At 51.5% G+C, this 19,038-nt stretch overlaps 2 protein-coding genes across 8 annotated transcripts in view; one reads left to right on the top strand and one right to left on the bottom strand.

The window, feature by feature from the left end:
- The window catches only part of ASH1L (ASH1 like histone lysine methyltransferase), a 34,816-nt gene extending 25,942 nt beyond the window's left edge, over positions 1-8,874 (bottom strand). For 2 of the 4 annotated variants that reach the window (XM_082073044.1, XM_082073045.1), the window contains exons 1-2: positions 8,719-8,872; positions 3,519-4,041 (exon numbers count right to left, since the gene is read on the bottom strand). In XM_082073044.1, coding sequence (XP_081929170.1) covers positions 3,519-3,941 — 423 coding nt within the window. In that variant the 5' untranslated portion in view covers positions 3,942-4,041; positions 8,719-8,872. Of the gene's footprint in view, positions 1-3,518; positions 4,042-8,718 lie in introns of all 4 variants that reach the window. The other 2 variants (XM_082073046.1, XM_082073047.1) reach the window with 2 other exon arrangements.
- A 133-nt stretch (positions 8,875-9,007) lies between these two features.
- Positions 9,008-19,038, top strand: part of DAP3 (death associated protein 3) — a 10,383-nt gene continuing 352 nt past the window's right edge. The window contains exons 1-12 of one of the 4 annotated variants that reach the window (XM_082073055.1): positions 9,008-9,085; positions 10,735-10,781; positions 13,473-13,595; positions 15,127-15,228; positions 15,779-15,887; positions 16,305-16,397; positions 16,516-16,646; positions 16,899-16,979; positions 17,201-17,359; positions 17,608-17,667; positions 18,251-18,340; positions 18,550-18,667. In XM_082073055.1, coding sequence (XP_081929181.1) covers positions 10,740-10,781; positions 13,473-13,595; positions 15,127-15,228; positions 15,779-15,887; positions 16,305-16,397; positions 16,516-16,646; positions 16,899-16,979; positions 17,201-17,359; positions 17,608-17,667; positions 18,251-18,340; positions 18,550-18,667 — 1,108 coding nt within the window. In that variant the 5' untranslated portion in view covers positions 9,008-9,085; positions 10,735-10,739. The other 3 variants (XM_082073053.1, XM_082073054.1, XM_082073056.1) reach the window with 3 other exon arrangements.

Raw genomic sequence — 19,038 nt, 5'->3', positions numbered from 1 at the left:
GCAGGGAGAAGGAGCCGAGCAATGCGCTGCCACCAGTCACAGCAGCAGTGCTGGCACACGCCAACTACAAGCACTTTTAAGAAAGTTATCTGAAAATGAGTAAAACCAGATCAGCCCATGTGTGCATCGCTGCCTGTTTCTTTATTAGGTCCACACGAAAATCCTTGAAAACTCAGTTTCACTCACTGTTACGATCACTGCCCTACAAGCCCAAATGTGTTTCCAGAAAGTGAAAAAAGATGTAATGAGAACAGCGATAACGTCACTATCAAAATTCTCTAGAGGGAGGGTGGCCCCGAGCATTGGGTGGGCTCGGGTGGCTCCAAACCTGCGGCGGTCGCGGAACAAAACCCACCCGTCGCATCGGCGGCTGGTTTGAAAGCCGTGGCGTGAAAAAGACTCTGTTCTCCGGAGAGCGGCTTGGCGCTGAGCCCGGCTGTTCCGTGGCAGCTGCGAGCTGATGGAAACGATGCTGGAGCGTCACATTTTAGGAAGTTCCCCCCAAATTAGCCACCCCTCATCCTCACAAAACACCGGCTGGGAGGCAAGGAGCCGTGATGTATCAGAATAAAGAGGTGCCACGCGTTCCTGAAATATCTTCTGTTGCACAAACAATCGCTCTGTGAGATGGGAAGGAGAGATCTGAAGTCCAAAATACGCTCCAAAGTGGTTTTCGGTGCCCACAGCACTTGAAAGCTTCAATGGCTGGCGTGGCCACGTTCACGTGCAGCTCTATTAATAGGTTATTTAGTCTCTCGCTGTCGTTTTGCTCCTGGTGCTGCACGCTGGACTTACCTGCAGCACATTCGGTACTTTGGTTGTGTGGTTCCATGGAACAGAACGTCCTCTGTCACCGCTGGACTTGAAGAAATGCAGTTTTATCCCAGAGAAAGCATCAAGTTGGATTTTAAGGCAGGGAAGCTTTGTGAAGACTACTAACAATTCTGTCACAGAAAAAACAGCAAAAACCAAGAAACAAATCCCAACATCTTGGAGGTGTTTTATGTCTAACTCCTCCTCTATGGCTGCAAACAAGCACGGACTTCAAGCCGCTTCACTGATGACTATGGCATGTCACAGTTTAAACCAAATCTTCTGGGATCACAAGCAGTTTCAGTCAAGATATCCAGATCTATTCCGTACTATTCTGCCTTTCGGATGGTGGGTTTCAGCCAGGTGCAAAGCTGTGCAAAAGGTCTAGGTTACGCAATACCATTTTGTGTTTTAAAAACTAAAATATTTATTCCAGAAGACTTTGTATAATTAGACTAAGACAAAAACTGATGTCCCAGATCCTGCGGAAAAGATTCTCAGACTGTTCAGAAAGAAAACAAAACGCCTCTTTAGCTCGGTTACTTTTTCCTTTGCAAATCCGCAGTTAGTGGCTGTGATTTCATCAGCAAACTTTCCTACATAACCAAGGGCAATAAAAAGAACTACACAATACCGCACTCAGCAGTTTCAGAAAGAAACGAGGAGATGGCGCAAAAAGGCGCGTTCCAACTTGTTTCACTGTGGGTCCCTTCCAGCTCGGGACGTTCTATGATTATTTGTTTGGAAGATCCCCTTCCTCGATGAAAACTTAAATCTGGGTACAGCAGGTGAGAGACAAAGGTTTGGGTACGGCAGCCACATGTGCTCTCGGTACCAAGTCAAGGAATTTTCCTTCCTTCAAATACAGAAACCCAGACACTAGAGACAAGCACAGCAAATCCACAGCCACATTTTTGTTGCACTGCACTGGACTCTCTCCAGCAGTTCCCTGTCCTGCTGGAACTGAGGGGCCACAACTGGACCCAATATTCCAGGTGTGGTCTCCCCAGGGCAGAGCAGAGGGGCAGGAGAACCTCTCTGACCTACTGACCACCCCCTTCTAACCCACCCCGGGTCCCATTGGCTTCCTGGCCACAAGGGCCCAGTGCTGGCTCATGGTCACCCTTGCTGTCCCCAGGACCCCCAGGTCCCTTTCCTCTACGCTGCTCTCCAACAGGTCATTCCCCAACTTACACCGGAACCTGGGGTTGTTCCTGCCCAGATTCAAGACTCTACACTTGCCCTTGTTCTATTTCATTACATTTCTCCCCGCCCAGCTCTCCAGCCTGTCCAGGTCTCTGGATGGCAGCACAGCTTCCAGTGTCACCACTCCTCCCAGCTTGGTGTCATCAGCAAACTTGCTGACAGTCACTCTATTCCCTCATCCAAATCATTGATGAATATATTGAATAATACAGGCCCCAGTACTGACCCCCGAGGCACTGCACTGGATACAGGCCTCAACTGGACTCTGCCCCATTGACCACGACTCTCTGGCTTCTTCCCTCCAGCCAGTTCACACTCCACCTCACTACCCGCTCATCCAGCCCGCACTCCCTCAGTTCAGCTGTGAGGATGCTGTGCAGACTGTGTCAAATGCCTTACTCAAGTCAAGGCAGATCACGTCCACCGCTCTGCCATCATCCATCCATCTTGTTATGTCCTCATCAAAGTCAATGAGGTTGGTCAAGCACGACTTCCCCTTGGTGAAGCCACACTGACCGCTCCTAATGACCCTCTTATCCCTGATATGCCTTGAGATGGCACCAAGGAGAAGTCGTTCCATCAGTTTCCCAGGGATGGAGGTGAGGCTGACCAGTCTAGAGTTCCCCGGGTCCTCCTTCTGCCCTTTTTGAAGACTGGAGTGACATTTGCTTTCCTCCAGTCTTCAGGCACCTCTCCCGTTTCCCAAGACTTGGCAAAGATGGTGGAGAGCAGTCCAGCAATGACCTCAGCCAGCTCCTCAGCACCTGCAGGTGCATCCCATCCGGACCCATGGATTTATGGATGTCCAGATTGCCTACCTGCTCCCTAACCCAGTCCTCATCAACCCAGGCAAACTCCTCCATTGTCCTGCCTTCCTCTGGGGCCTCAGCGGTACGGGATCCTCAGGACAGACTCCAGCAGAGCAGACAGCGACAAAGAAGGCATTCAGTAACTCTGCCTTCTCTGTATCTTCTGTCACCAGGGCACCCACCTCGTTCATCAGTGGGCCTACATTGCCTCTGCTGTTAGTTTTATCTGCCACGTATTGGAAAAAGCTCTTCCTGTTGCCCTTGACCCCTCTCGCCAGGTTCAATTCTAAGGAGGCCTTAGCTTTCCTAGTTGCCTCCCTACACCCTCTGACAACAGCCTGATATTCTCCCGAAGTGGCCAGCCCCTTCTTCCATGATCTAGAAACTCTCCTCTTCCACTTGAGCACACCCAGCAGCTCCCTGTTTAACCACGCAGGTCTCCTGGCTCCCTTCCTTGACTTCCTACGTGTCGGGATGCTCTGATCTTGTGCCCGGTAGAAGCAGTTCCTGAACACCAACCAACTATCTTGGGCCCCTTTACCTTCAAGCAGCCTTGCCCATGGATTTCCCCCAGCAATTGCCTGAAAAGGCCCAAGTTTGCCCTGCTGAAATCCAGGGTCGCAACTCTGCTTTTAAATTGAGTTTAAATTTACTAGGACTTGCAAAACGCTACATAAATACACGACTCACTTGTTTCGAAGGACAATGCTCATTCTTCTCATCTGTCATCTTCCCACTCTTGGGTGCCCTTCTGGGTTGTTTGATGCTGGTTTTTATAGCAGGCCGGCACACATAATTCTCCAGGTTCTTGGGAGGCTTTTTCGTTCGCTTGGCTTGAAGCCCAATCTTCAGCTTCAAGTTTCCCTCGGAAAAATTGGTTTCTTTGACCGAAAACTGTTGCTGCGCGTCGCTCAGAGCCTCGTTCTTCCCATTCTCGGCGCTGGTCCCCTCCCGGTTCTTCTTCTTGCCGTCGTCTTCTTCCTTGGCGCAACTTTCTAGCTCGGCTTCCCCTTTGCCCACCACCGTGCCAACGTTTGCCACAGAGGGGCTTTTCCCAGCAAACCCGTCAGAATCGGAAGCCAAGCCTAACATAGCAGTATTCCGAGGGTCCATCACAGGCGGAATATTTGCCTTCAGGTAACTGGAGGGAAGATTTACAGAGATGTGTTCCACAGAAGATCTGTTCCACTACTGGCAGCCAGCATCTTTTACTCTGTAGAGACAGAAGGAAATGTTAATTTTCTAGCAGAAATTAATATTTTGAATATTCAGGCAAGCGCAATTATGCAGCCGATGTTTCAAAACACCAAACCTTCCCGTAACCTCCTACAAAAGTACAATTTATCTGTAAACCCACTTTTAAATGATTGGTGAAAATCAAAAGGGTATGAATATTATAATGCAATTTCAAGTTAATCCACGGGGCACTTCAGGTAATTATTAAGGCTTTTAATATGGACCACCAAAATAAGGGTTTTTTTATTGAAAAGCAGAGCCCAGCTGCTCTTAGTCCAGACCTACTGAAACGGTTGCATCTAAGGAATGATCCAGCTAATGAAACCTATTATGAAGCACCCAGAAATCAGAGACAAACCGATTTTAATCATCTGAGCCACTAGGGAAGTTGAGCTTCACCCAAGTATGCACTGGTTTCCCACCATGCCACAAAACCTGCTTTTTAGTTGAGGACTTTCCACAATTCAGGAAGAAGGATGGGAGAGCAGGAAAAAAAAATCACCCAATATATTCACACACTAATTTGTACATCCTGCAGCATGGGAACAGAAAAGCCCACACTGTTATGTATATATAATTAACCTAGTTATCCTGAGATATTAGAGGGAGCTTTTTCATCTTAACTGCCATAAAAAACGAAAGCACGAGTTGACTGGAGTCAATGTGCTCCTGCGGGGGTTTCAAACCCCCGGCGGGCAGACAATGTGCACAGGGTGTCAGAACAACCAAACTCTGGGTACCCCACTCTACTTTTATTTATTAAAATATCTCTAACATTTTGAAAAGCTCAATACATCAGAGGCAGGTTGGAAAAAAACCAAAGCAGCGACGTACCGAGAAGAGCATCACAAGAATTAAACCCAAATGGTAAGAAATTCTATAAAAAACCCATTCCGACGGTTACAAATGAGTGTCAATGGTCTCAGAAGGTTTCCATGAGGAAACAGCCTCAAGTTGCACCAGGGGAGGTTGAGGTTGGAAATTTGGGGTAATTTCTTCCCCAAAGGGCTGTTGGAAGAGGCTGCCCAGGTGGAGTCACCATCCCACAGTGCTGTATTTGGCTCCATATTTGCTTGATAACAAGATTTTAAGGAGGTAATTTCACTTACACACTGACCTTAGAAACGGCAAGACCGAGACTAAGTGCACACTGAGAATTAAAGAATTGTGTTAAAATCTTATTCTGTGATAACACAGAATCAGGAACTATCCCAGAAGCAAAGTCATCAAATTGATGGCTCTCATCAACTCATAGCAGGTCACTTTGTTTATCCATTAATTCCTCTCCGCACAGACAACAAAAATGCTAATCCTGGACCTAATCATCGTTCTGCCTCGATCACTGTAATTGTCTCTCTGACTCTCCAATTACCCCCCCACCCCCGAAATCACAGCACACGTACCGGCCGATTTGATTATTCTCAGAACTGGGACCTGATTAGATCTCGACTCTTTGAATCCCAAAAACGTATTTTTCTTCCCCAGCTCATCAAGTTCAAGTTTCCTGTCACCATCCTCAAGGTGCCCAGAACTGTACCTTGATTTTTCACTTGTTCCCGTTCCTTAGCACCTGCTGCTTGCATGAATTTACCCTGAGAACTCCCCCAATTTGGTACTTTCAAGACTTAAAATGAACATATTTACCTGTGAGATATAAGGTACATCTGTGTCTTTGTTTTCCACATTTATTCTGCTAATTTGTAAGTCTTGTTTAACAGACTATGGACTTACAAAGCACCACATCCGATGATACTGATCCCTGAAAGATTAAGAACCGTCTAGATCTCCCTTTCATAAGGGCGCTCCAACCCCTGACATTCTGGGATTCTGTGAAAAAGTCTGGCAACCCAAGACTGAATTTTGACTCGCCCAATAATGTTGTTTCACCGTCGATATGAAATTGCTAAACGCCGCACACAAAGCCCAGATTTGATGGGACCCAAGGTTCATTCAGCCTTATGCTGTCAGCCCCGTCAGCCAACACCGACTGCCTAGGGAAAAGCATGAAAAAGCCCAACACGTGCTGCGGTCCATTCCGCTAACAGACCCTCCCAGCCTCTAAATCTGTGAATCAGGAACTTCCTGAGAGGTCCACCCCTCCATCTAATGTCTTTCAATGGATTTTTCTAAACAAAACCCTCTGATATTTATACCCATCTAATAAAACATAACGTAAAGGACACGGTCAACCCAATACTTCGCCTTTAGCTCCTGACAAAACGCGCATCCGATGCCTTTGGTTATGCCCCACGCGAGCCGTGCTGCACAACAGGTAGTGCCGTGAGACAGAAAATGAGCAATAAATCCCGATTCCTCCGTCACAGAATAACCACATTAGGTCCGCATATCAGATTTGGTATTGTTTTCTCCTGAGATGACATACGTGACCCACTGGAGTGGAAGAAACGCGTCCACAACAGCAAAACTCAACCTCTTGCCAATGGCAGTGCACATTAATTCTTTTTTTAAGTCAACAATCCATTTCACAGCAATATCTATTTAAAAATAACTGAGATTCAGTAACTGTATGTGCCATTTTTCTATTTTTCTCGTGACAGCAACATTATAATTGATATCGACAAGCCTATCTATCTCTTGCACCAAGTGCTTAAACTGTTTTTTGCATCCTCAAGGACAGTTTAAACTTCTGAAAACAACTGGAAACAAACTTCTCTTTGTAAATTATGACTCGAAATATTTTACTGTTCATTATCACTTTAGCATTAAGTGCTTTTTAGATGACTCTTGACTGCCTGTAGCAATCAAATGAAACGTAAGTCCAAAAAGCAGCAGCGATAATTTTGTCTTTAAAACCAAGATGTACTTAGACCCCCTCAAAATAAGAAAAAATCTGTCTTGTACAGTTTAGAAAAGCTACTGACGCTTTCATTTTAGAGTCAGAACGCTTCTTAAGAACTCAAATAGGCAGCCAGATGATGATTTTAGAGCCCATCTCTACCCATATGTTCAACCAGCTGCCAGAACTTCCCATTCGCGCAGAGGCAAAGCACCAGCGACGGGCTCCAGCTCCTCAAAAATGACCACGTGAAAACACAAGTCTTGAAGGATTCACCCCAAAAACTCCTCCAAACTCCCACGTTCTCGCAAAACCTCGTATTGGCAGGTGCGATCCACACTAAGGCGAGGAAGGCGCTCAAACTAAACACGGAAAGGACGCAAAAAGCTGCGCTGCGCTTGAAAATTCTAAGTATTTCTGTTGAAATGTATGAAGGTAAAGCCACAGATTTTTACCGCGTGTCCGTCCCTGCTCCCCAGAACTCTCCTACCGAGCCTGGAAAGCCAGTGTGAGGATCCACTATCTCAAATTTCCCTTAGTGGCTCCTGACAAGGCGCAACTCCCAGGAGAATGAATGCGTGTCCCGAGGCCATCCGATGGAAACCCACATTCCAAGTCGTTTCTAGTTCTCTGCTAAGTAATTAACAGGGTGAAGGAACCACAAACCCAGGGCGAGAAACAGAAGTCAGAAAGTCAGGAGACTGCCTAATAGAAAGAAAAGGACAGCAACGCATTTTGGCTTCTGAGCTGAGAGATGGGCAAGGCTACGATGCATTAGGCTCAACCATCAAATAAGAACCACCCCCAAAATAAGACCTATCCCAAAAATAAAGCCCAGCACGATTTTTCTGGATTTTTGAAGATGCTCAAAATACAAGCCCTACTCCAAAAAGTAAGCCCTGGTTAGAGTTCATTCAAAAAGTGTCCAGGCAGCTATATGTGTTAAAAAAGGCATCTTTTGGAGCAAAAAATAATATAAGGCCCTGTCTTATTTTCAGGGAAACAGGGTCCCAAAATACTTATCATTAAAATGAGAAATCCAACAGAAGTAAAAATTCAGAAATAAGATTTCGGGGGAGGACTGCAAGCAGAAAAGTCGATAAGCCACCGATCTAAAATAGCCAATATCCCAAAAAGCACCAGAAAAAAAGCTGCGAGAACCGCCCCCCCCGGCTCCATCACCTCAGCAACCCCCATCAGGGAGGCACCACCAGAAAAATGAAAACTTCGGGGGATGTGGAGACTCGCAGCACCGGGACACGGCCCGAAAGGCGCCGCGGGCACCTGGCGGGGCCGGGACGCCCCGGGGTCGCTGCCAGCGCTGCCCGCTCCCCCCGCGGCGGCCCAGCTGTCAGCGCATCTCCCGCCCCCCGCGCCCCGGGCGGCTGCCAGCCCCCGCCGCCACCCCCGCGGGGCACAGGCCGCGGGGGTCCCGCCACACGCTCCTGTCACCGGGACCCCCGTCCCCTCCCCGCCCCGCAAGGCCGGGGATCCCCCGCTCCCCCCGCCCGGGCGCGCTCCCGCCTGTCAGGGATCCCCCCGCCCCCTCCCGGCGCGCGCCCGCCTGTCAGGGATCCCCCGCCTCGCCTCACGCAACCGCCCCGCGCAACCAGCGGGACCCCCCCGCCCCTCCGCACACACGCCCCGGGGATCCGGTGAACCCCGCCGCCGGGCGGGGCGGGAAGGCGCGGAGGCCCGCGGTGCGGTGGGGATGCGGGGCAGCGCGCGCCTGAGGCGCCGGTGCGGGGCGGGGCGGCCCCCGCGGCGGCTCCCCGGCCGGGCTCCCCTCCCCCCGGGCTCCGGGCCTGAGGCGGTCCCCAGTCCCCGCCCGCTCGCTCTCGCCCGCCCGCTCCTTACCGTGTCAGCGACAACACGGCCGGGGCCGAGGACGGGCTCCTCCGCGCCGCATCTTCCCGGCCGCCCGCGCAGACGGGGCCAGGGCGGGACCCGGAGCGACCGGCCGCCGCTTCGGCCCTGTGCTCCGAGCCGAGGCAGCGAAACCAAAATGGCGGCGGCTCCTGCTCCACCGCGAGCGAGCGCCCGGCGCCCCGCCCGCCCCGCGCCCGGCCACGCCCCCCGCCCGGCCACACCTCCCCGGGGTAGCCCCGCCCCCCGGCGGGGAAGGCGCCGCTAGCCCGGCGGTGGGCGGGGCCGGCGGCAGCGCGTGGCCCCGTGCGCGACCCGTAGCGGCCGCGCGTCATCGGCGTATCCTGTCAGCGCGGCGGGCGCGGCGGTGAGTGCGGGGACCGGGGAACGCGGGAACCGGCCTGAGGGGACCGCGGAGCTCCGGCGTGAGGGGATCCCGGGGCTCCGGCCTGAGGGGTCGCCCGGCCCGGCCGCTCGCTCGGGCCGGTTCTGCGGCCGCAGGGCCCCGTGTCCGGGGCGCAGCCGCTCGTTCGCTCAGGTGGCGGTCGGGCCCGCACGGGGCGGCAGCTCCGGGGCCGGTAACGGGGCGGGGGAAGCGGCTCCGGCCCCGCCGCGGGGCGGGAAGAGCCTTTTAGTTCAGGTGTTACCACCAGAACTTCAGCTTTCCCGGTTCTTTCGTTTTGTTTGTTGTTCTGGAGGCCGCCGCGTCCGGAGCGGGTTGGACCGTGTGCCTCATGGCTCTTTGTTACCTCAGAGCTGTGCGTGGATTTCTACAACGGCCTCAAAGGAGCGTGGAGCCAGGGGGGTCGGGCTCTGCTCCCCAGGAACAAGCGCCAGGACCAGGGGAAACGGCCTCAAGTTGCACCAGGGGGGGTTGAGGTTGTTAATTTGGGGTGATTTCTCCCCAAAGGGCTGTGGGCGTTGGAACAGGCTGCCCAGGGCCGTGCTGGAGTCGCCATCCCTGGGGGGGTGAAACACACGGATGAGGTTCTCAGGGACACGGGGCAGGGACAGATCTGGGAGAATGCTGGGACTCGATCTTAAAGCTCTTTTCCAACCAAAATGATTCTACGTCTAGAAAAACAGGAGATGGTGGAGAGCGCATGGTGGGAATAGCTGCCTGAAACAGCATCGGTCCCGGTGGCTGTGACACTCCGGGCAGCTCAGAGCGGGTCTCGTCTCCTGCGCTTCTGATTCCTGAAGCCAGTAGTAAATATATCGACAGCAAGCAACCAGAAATTTGGTTTTAATTTAGTCCGGAGAAGTGACAGGTTGGGACTACTCAATAATATCTGCAAATGTAACCTTCAGGGTTCTCTGGATCGTTTTTATGTATATTCCAATCTAGAAATCCTTTCCTAAAGACTCCAAGCAGACAAGTATTTTTTCTGTAATGGAACAGTGTGCCAAGTTGGACGGTTCTTTAACATGATCCAGGTACAAATCAGTGAAGTGGCCACAGTTTTAATCTGGTAAAGCTCCTCTCCCACAGACAGAGAAACCCCAGAGAAGAGCCCTTACAGCTTGCATTAGTCACACGGGAATTCTGTCTGAATGCTGGGGGTGCCCAAAATAAATGACTAAAGCAGCCTGCGCAGGCTGATACCTTCACACAGAAACACCTTCGGTCTCTGCCTTATTGCAGCTTCTTCAAACAATCACCATGTAGCCCTTGTTCTTAACATCTCATCAAAATAGACGCTCTTCCCCAATAACAGAACTTGTCCTCACTAGATGAATGAAATATCTTTACTTATAAAAAAAGGGGTTTTTTGTCAATGTCTCTCTGGAAAAAAAAGCAACATAATTAATGGGATATTTATTAGGTAAATGATGCTGCTTGCCAGTAGTCACTGCATTTCTGCAGAGCATTTGACAGCTTGTCTGAATTATTCGTGTGCCTGGACTTTAAGCTCTTTGGGGAGGAACGACTCTCTTCTGGCACAAGATACATGAAACAACGAAAAAGCCGCCCACAATAAAAAAAATCCACTTCTGTCTCTGCAGAAAACATGCTGAGAAGTCTCAAAGGACGGCTCTGCCATCCCCTGAAGGTAAGTCCGTAACAGCGCGAGGCTGCTTCCAGTGTTTCAGCTGTCCTGGGGCCTGGAGTGACAATTACAATGGTAAAAAGTGACATTCTGCTTAGGTTAGTCGTCTAAAAACTTGGCGTCTCCTGGATAGTTGCCTTAAATCTGACATTTGTTAAAAGACTGACAGTGCTGGTGTTGCTGGCGGGAAGATCGTTTTGCCCGAGATGGTTTAGTGCTCCAGGCGGGTGTAGCAACGTTTGCTCTGCCACAACACCGCTACGTTATCAGCAAAGCTTCCTATATTCTAAACAGCATCCCGAATTAACGTTGCGTCTCTGGAGTGACTTCCTAGCGGTACAGAATTCCGGTTGGTTTGTTTGCTGGTGCCTTTTAAAGCACGCGGCGATCCGCAGCCTTTAACGAGGACGCCTGGATACCCGCATGTTTCTGGCTGCGGAGCGCTGGATTTACCATGGCAGCCTCTATGAAATAAACAGCCTTTTTTCTAGAGACGAGCGTGGGATCGTGTGGGAACAGCTCCACCTTACGGCACACGACTTTGGGATTAATCTCCACGCACCACGTGATAGTTCGCTGCCATTTCAGGGATCCGACTTAGACTCCTCTGTCCTCCTGCAGATGGAAATTTACTATACAATCCACTCTACCAGCAGAAACTGCCTTAAGAGATGTGAAAACCTTAAGTACACGCCAGGATTTACTATGCAGAGCTCCACGGTGAGCCAGAAAGGGCTATGTGTGTGTTGCTGGCACTCTGTGTGGAGCCAAGGGGATCAGTGATAAATCTGCTTTTCAGGAGAAGGGACCACATGGCACGTTGCTACTATAAAATCACAATATCAAACACGTGAGTTGTGCTATTCCAGGTCACTTAAAGGTGGTTTTGTAGCCTGTTAAACATGCCGACGCGCTCGCGTGTAGATTTTGTAAACGGACACGCAGTAATTCATAAAACACAAGTCTGTACCTCTCAAATTCCTGATAGCTCAATCTTGTAGCACTTCAAAGACTGAGGAAGGATTTTGTGGCTTCCAATAGTTGGAAGCTGCTTCTGCTGTCCACAAAGCAGCTCCAAAGCACAAGTCGTTCAGCTCAAGTCTTGAGCTGAGTCTAGACGGACATAAAACCTGAACGTTGGCAGAACAAGAAGCTAATCTTTGCTTCCTTTTCATTCACTGTTACACAGGTCAGGGACAAGGATTTGTACATTCACGGGAGAGGAGGGAATGCAGGATGTTCAAAGAACATGGGAGGGACTGTGATTCCAGGCTGGAAATGACTAGGGCTGACATCTCCTAAGTGAATTTTCCCGGTGACAAGAGCTGCTTGCTCTGGTTACTCTGTATTCAATTAGCATCTTAGTGCCTTCCTCTAGGCTGTAAATTAAGTCACTTCTGTGGACTTCAAACTAAATAGAGCCAAACTGATCATTTGGATTCGGGGAGGAAAGGAACTTTGTGGGAACAAGAACAGGTGTTGAAACGGGACGACAAAAGTGAATTTTAAGTGATTTCTGCACTTACACTGCAGCAGTTTGTTCCATAGATATCTAGTGTTGAGCACAAACTGGTTGAATTCCTTCCCGAAAAGAAGCTGAGTGCTGGGCCGCTGGTTCGGGACTCCGGCGTGTTTTGGTGGGGTGTGGGGTGACCCCACGCTGCCCTTTCTGGGGCACTGGTGGCTTTGCAGTGCTGAGGAGCCCTGGCAGCAGAACCGCGGCCGCCTCGGGGAACGCGGACAGCTGCTCCCGCCTCTGAACTCGGCTTTACGGCCGCCCTCGTCTCGCAGACAGACAAAATAGGAAACTGCTCGCTGTGTTTACGGCGCAGCCTGCAACTGCTCCAGCCATTAATCTCACAACAGGACTGGAGGCTCATTTGGGTTGGAAAAGGCTTTTTAAGATCATTAAAGGCTGATATAAGATATGAAAGGTGGCTTTCACTTCTGCTAGCTTTGGTCACAGCCTCTTTTGGACTATATGCTTCTTTTATCTCTTGACAAATGCTCATATTTTCTTTCACCGTAACTTAATAAGATGCTTGTCCTTCCACTCGCTTTCTCGCCTATTTTGGCTGCGTTTTACAGGCTGTCCGCGGAAGAAAAGAGAATTAATCAGCTTAGCTGGCTGTTTCGGTTTCTGTGTTAAAGAGTCTGTATGCAGGGACACAGGGAAGAAAATCAGCGCAGGGGCTGTAATTATAAATCTCAAACAGCGGGCAGCACTGCGCTAATCCCGCAATAATTGAGGTGATCACAGATTACGAGACAGTTTGAATTTTCAAGGTACCAGCTACGATTTGTCAGTGTAGGCAGAAACACTGGGGGAACCTGACGGCGTTGGGTTAACGCTTGGACTCATCATCTTAAGGGTCTTTTCCAACCCAAATGGTTCAATGATTTTAGTGGGAGTTCCCAGCAATGAGATTTTAAGGGCTGTACTTGTGTTGTTCAGGTATCTTGAAGGAAATCACTCTTTCGGGTCCAGGCTTGGCTCTCTAGATGGTGGCAGATCACTTCAAGTGAATGGAATGGTTTAGAAGCAGACACCTTCAATATTCTGTACCGCACGCTGCCTTGTCCCGATGGCGACGTGCCCGCCCCGAGCGTACAAAGCAAACCCCCCCGGGTGTTGTACTGGAAATCTTGGGCTGCCGAACCCTTTGTTGTCTGTCTGTCCTTTTCTTCCCGCAGCTGGAGCGGGGGTTTGCCCTCCACACGGCAGCCAAGGCCTGTGTGAGCTCCCTCCTCCCCCAGGATGTCCAAACAGCGGCCGAGAGACCCAGAGCAGTTTTCTACACCAACGAGAACGACCCGGTAAGTTCCCGCTGCCATTGTTAGACAGCGAGTGATTAAATTCCATTCAAACAGGCATCTAAATCACGGAAAACAGGCCATGGCTGCGCAGGGCACCTGCCTGGCTTTAAACAAGCCAGTCCTGAAAGCTCCTGAGAATGAGTATTGTCAGCAGACAGCGTTCATTTCAACTGCAGGGTTATTCTTCCCTGATTAACCTCCCCAAATTGGCTACGAACGGGGATAAAAACCACCCCGGATGACCTCAGCGCAGCACAGCTCTCTAGTATCGCAATTCCAGCCTCACACGCTCCGTCTCAAGCACAAAATTAAGTGGAATAAATGAAGGGAATAAGCCTTTGAGGTGCTTTTCTGCTGCCTGTGTAATTGGAGCCTTTCAGCGCCGATTCCTCCGGGGTCTCTATGGAAACGGCGGCGCGCGGATGATCTTCCTCACGTGACGCCAGAGTCTCTGTGGACGGCACAGAGGGGGCCAGATGGCGGGGATTGTCCCCGCTGTCCCGGTGGCGTTGCCAGGCAACCGGCTCCGGCATTCTGACTTCACGTGCCTGATGTTCGGCGACAGCCGCCGTCGCTTCTTCATTGATCACTCGGCGTCGCTCGGGCTCGCTGTGCCGCCGCAAACCCGGGGGCGCTGACTGCGCCCCGACTTCTGCACCATAAAGTCCCGTTCAAAATGGATTAAGAAGACCAGACAAAAACTCCATTTTTGATAAGACTTCGCTTTTCTGTGCCTTCCCATTAGCAAAACTCGAAAGTGACTACACACGGTGCTAAAGGCACTGACCCGCGTTACAGATGGAGGAGCTGCGGAGCGAAGGAATTCGCCGAGGGTGATGAAACTGAGAATAAAAACGGTCACTGAGAATAAAAATGCTCTTCCATTGGAGTCCATGGAACACATGTGCTGTTCGGCCGTGTCCAACACAGGCAGGAAAGCTCTTGCAAGTGCAGCTGTGCGTGGAAAAAGACTGAAATCTTAATAATTCTCCTCTCTATTCTATCTCCAAGTGACATCCCCGTAGAGCAGAGGAGCTCTTGACTGGCTAGGGTTGAATTTCCTTCCTGTTGCTGAGATTTACTGACCAGCAAACGCCGGATTGGCAATTGAAGCAGCTTAGAGAGCAGGTTGCTCGAGTTACCAAACTGGGCCTTGGTAACTTAAGCCCTGGCTCTCCAGCAAAGCTGATAAGGAATCCAAGGCAAGTCTGGATCAGCCCCCAAAAAATCAGGAAACATAGTTTTGTTGCAGACTTAAAGGAAGTAGATTTGAACCCAGCAGATAACTCAAAAGGGGATCATGTTACTGATAAAATACTGTGGTGAGCAGAAGTCCAAGTGGGCTAATAAAAGACTAGAATAAGTCACTGGTGCCCCCAGAACACGACGTGTTGAGTTCCTGTGACTCCCAATACACAGACGCTCGCTTTGCTTGAGCCTTCCCCTCCCTGTTCCGTTCTCACAGGTGTTCTGGATCTAGAATAAAACCAGCAGCCTTGCCCCTGTGTTACCGTTGTGTTCTCCTCCCCAGGCCAAGCACACGGAGCAGCACGAGGGGCGTCTCTACAGCATCGCGCTCGATGAGCTGCAGACCGTGTTTCCGCACGGGCTCCCCTATCGCTTCCAGCAGCAGGTACCTCGATCGGAGCAGAATTTTAGGGAGGGGACGGGTATGGGGGAAAAACAGACCCATCACATAACTGCATTCTTGCAGCACAGTGCTCTCTTTTATTCCAATAAAGCATCAGTTATTCCTTCCTGTTGTTTTCTACATTAAAAGAGACGAGTCAACTGAACCAGCATAGTGGCAGAGGGGCATGAGGATCCCACCTTAAGCAACATTCTGTCCAATATTTTTCATCTCTACGTTCTGAATTACACAAATACTTTTCCACAGTTATATTTCTGTATGAAACAAGTTGTCTCATGAAATAAGTTTATATCGGCAATGAAAGAGAAGCTGTTGCGAGACAGACCACGGTGTGAGTGGGTCGGGCTCTGTGGGCAGCTACCGCAGACTGCCCGCTGGGGTTTAGGAACAGATAGTTAGTTAATAACCCCAGGTGGTTGATTTGTAATTAACCGACAGGCCGCTCGGCCTCCCCTCAGTCTACGGGAAGGCGATGGAGCGGCCTCGCGCGCCAGCTCCCCGCTGCTCCTCCACCGTCTCCTCCTTTCCTCAGGTCAAGACCTTCAACGAAGCCCGCGTGATGGTGCGGAAACCCGCTCTGGAGCTTTTCGCTTACCTGAGAAACACCAACTTCGCGCACCCGGCCGTCAGATACGTGATCTGTATCTTTTTACCGCTTATGGACGGTAAGACGCAGTTGAACTGCAAGCGGGTGGGTTCACGCGGACGAGGGCGACGGTTTGATCCTGTGCTGCCTGTGCGGGTGAGTCTGGAGGAGCTGGTTCTGTTGCCAGCAAAGCTCGTCTGAGAAGTTCATGAACCTCAAATACTTTCATTTTAAGCCAGATTTGGTTTATCTGCGGCTTTCAGCACAACTAAGGAAATGGGAAACATCAGCTCTGGTGTAGTGGGGTGGGAGGACACGAAGAGAAGAAACTCTTTAGGGTTTGCCGCAGGATGGAATTCCACCCTGCCTTTTCAACCTTCCAACGTCCTTTACACCTTTTGTGAAAGAATTAACGGTTGAGTAGGATCTGAAGTGGTTTTCTAGAGACTTTCCTTGACAGTCGGCGCTGGAGATGGCGAGCGGGGAACGGGGAAAACCATGACGCTGTGCCACCTGGTGCACTACTGCGCCAGGCAGGGCTGGCTGGTGCTGCACGTCCCGGACGGTGAGAGCGCAACCCGCGTCCTGCGTCCAAACGCAGCCGCTGGTCCGCACGGCGCTCCTGCGGGTGAAGAGCGCAGGGTGGGTCACACAAAGACCAGCACGTTTCCTTTTGCTTCCAGCTCATCTCTGGGTGAAAAACTGCAGGGAGCTTCTGCGATCTTCCTACAACAAGGAGCGCCTGGATCAGCCTTTGCAAGCGTCGTCCTGGCTCAAGAACTTCAAAACCTCCAACGAGCGCTTCCTGAAAGAGGTTTGTAGCTAAAAACCACCCGCAGGATCATCTCCCAGGGCCTGCGTGTGCTCGTGCTTCCCGATATTGGAGATTGGCTCATTTTTGAGCAACGCTCCGTGTGTTAACGCACACCCTCCTATTGCATATAACCCACAAACGTGGCCCCGCGCTGGAATTCCATTTCTCTAGCAAAAGGACGAGTTTCAGCCCCTCCTGTGGGGCGGCTGTTACTCCTTACCTTCCACTTTAATCACAGTTCCCTTCCTGCAGATAAAAACACAAAAGCAATACCTGTGGGGCAGACGCGACAGCACGGAGGCGGGCAGGCCGCTGGCCGAGGTGGTGGAGCAGGTGAGGAACAGCGGGCGCTCCTGCTTCTCACCTTTTATTCCACTTTTCCGTTGTGTACGCAGAACAAATCGCTCCTAAATACCTTACAAACACCAGATTGTTTCTTTGCGAGGCACAACAAACCGTTTGACCCTCCTCCTGTTTAACGAGGGCAGACAGCGCCTGACGCTCCCGGCGCTGACGCGGGAGCCAACCTGGTTGTGTGGCGGTTCCTCGCGCAGGGCCTGGCGCGGGTGCGCAACGCCAGCGACGCCGTGGGCGTGCTGCTCAAGGAGCTGAAGCAGCAGAGCCGCCGGGGCTCCTTCCGGCTCCTGGTGGCCGTGGACGGCGTCAACGCGCTCTGGGGAAGGACCACGTTGAAGAAGGAAGACAAAAGCCCGGTAAGACGCCGCCTCTGGCGCTATCACCGCGTTCCTCCCGCAACGGAGAGCGTCCTGTTTGCTTTTGTGCCGTTATGTCTTGTTGCAGCAAGGAAAGGTCTGGGCGTTTCAGTCCCCGAGGCTGAACGCTACAGTGCGAAGTAAAGCAAGGAAAAAACACACCAAATGATGCAAATTATACTCCCAGTTTAATTTAAAGTAGGGGAATTCACGTTTCAGCTAAAACCAAGTGATGCAATTTTCCCCAGGTCGCTCCAGAGGAGCTGACGCTTGTGCACAACCTACGGAAGATGCTGATGAACGACTGGGTGAGTTCGGTCTGTACTTTGGGCTCGTTATTCTCAGCAATTAAAGCTCCGTGTCAATAAATGCAAAGCTCAAAATCGTCCCCGCAGCACGGGAGGCGAGCGCAGGTGACTCCTGAGGGTTAATATCACCCAGAGAGAAAGAACAGGTCAAATATGTAACATTAATCACTGCACCAAACTCCAGTTTAGAACTCGCGCTTCCCAAACTCGGGGTATTAATAACCCGTAATGGTTTTTTGAACCAGTTGGAACTTTCAGTTTCTCAAAAAGCCCCAAAGTGTTACACTTTTTGCTACGGGCCGTCGCCTCCTCCTGCTCCTTTCTGCCCGCGGGTGCTGCCGTCTCCAGGAGGCGACCTGCAGGCTTAAAGTGCAGAGAAGAGTCCTTTTTGGAAGGATTTCAGTTGTTCCAGCCGAAAGCCGCGGATAAGAAGGACACGTTGAAACGCCAGCACTGGAAACAGCTTCGCGTCCTTAGGAACACTTTTACATCCATCGTATGGGATTTTGGAATTGAAGTAATTATAAGATCAAAGAATAAAACCCCTGCTTGTTGAGGACCAACCCGTGTTTGTTGCCCTCAGAGCGGAGGCGCGGCGGTGACGACCCTCAGCCAGACCGGCGCGCTCTTCAAGCCCAGTTCCGCCTATTTGCCCCAGGAGCTGCTGGGCAAGGTGAGTCTTGGCTGCTTTTATTCCTTTTTCCCCCTTCACATTGGGAAGCAAACACTGATATTGGTTTAGGAGTTGTGTTCAGCTCCGGCTGGTGCTTTTCTCTCCTTGGGCTCGTGTACATCGTCATTCTCTGCTTCACCCCCGCCCCGTGTCGCCTCCCGGCCAGCGGGATCGCATGGATCGGCTCCTCACCCCGATTTTCCTTGCAGGAGGGTTTCGACGCGCTGGATCCCTTCGTCCCCATCCCCGTCCCCAACTACAGCCCGCGGGAGTTCGAGAGCTGTTACCAATACTACCTGCAGCGCAAGTGGCTGCAGCACGAGAAAGGTCTGTAGCTGCTGGGGGACCCCGCACAGGGACCCCACCCCGCACAGGGACCCCACCCCGCACAGGGACCCCACCCCGCACAGGGACCCCACCCCGCACAGGGACCCCACCCCGCACAGGGACCCCACCCCGCACAGCACAGGGGACCCCGCACAGCACAGGGGACCGGCCGTCCTGCCCTGGGGACCCTGCACAGCCTGGGAACCCCTCATGGGGATCCTGCACAGCCTGGGAACCCCTTCACAGCCCATGGGACCCCTCATTGAGATCCTGCACAGCCCAGAGACCTTTCATGGGGACCCTGCATAGCCCAGGGGACCAGCCAGTCTGCCCCAGGGACCCTGCAGAGCCTGGGGACCCTTCCTGGGGAT

This window comes from Streptopelia decaocto (genome assembly GCF_964273445.1).
Source record: "Streptopelia decaocto genome assembly, chromosome: 26".
NCBI lineage: Eukaryota > Metazoa > Chordata > Aves > Columbiformes > Columbidae > Streptopelia > Streptopelia decaocto.
This window is presented reverse-complemented; position numbering and strand designations above follow the sequence as displayed.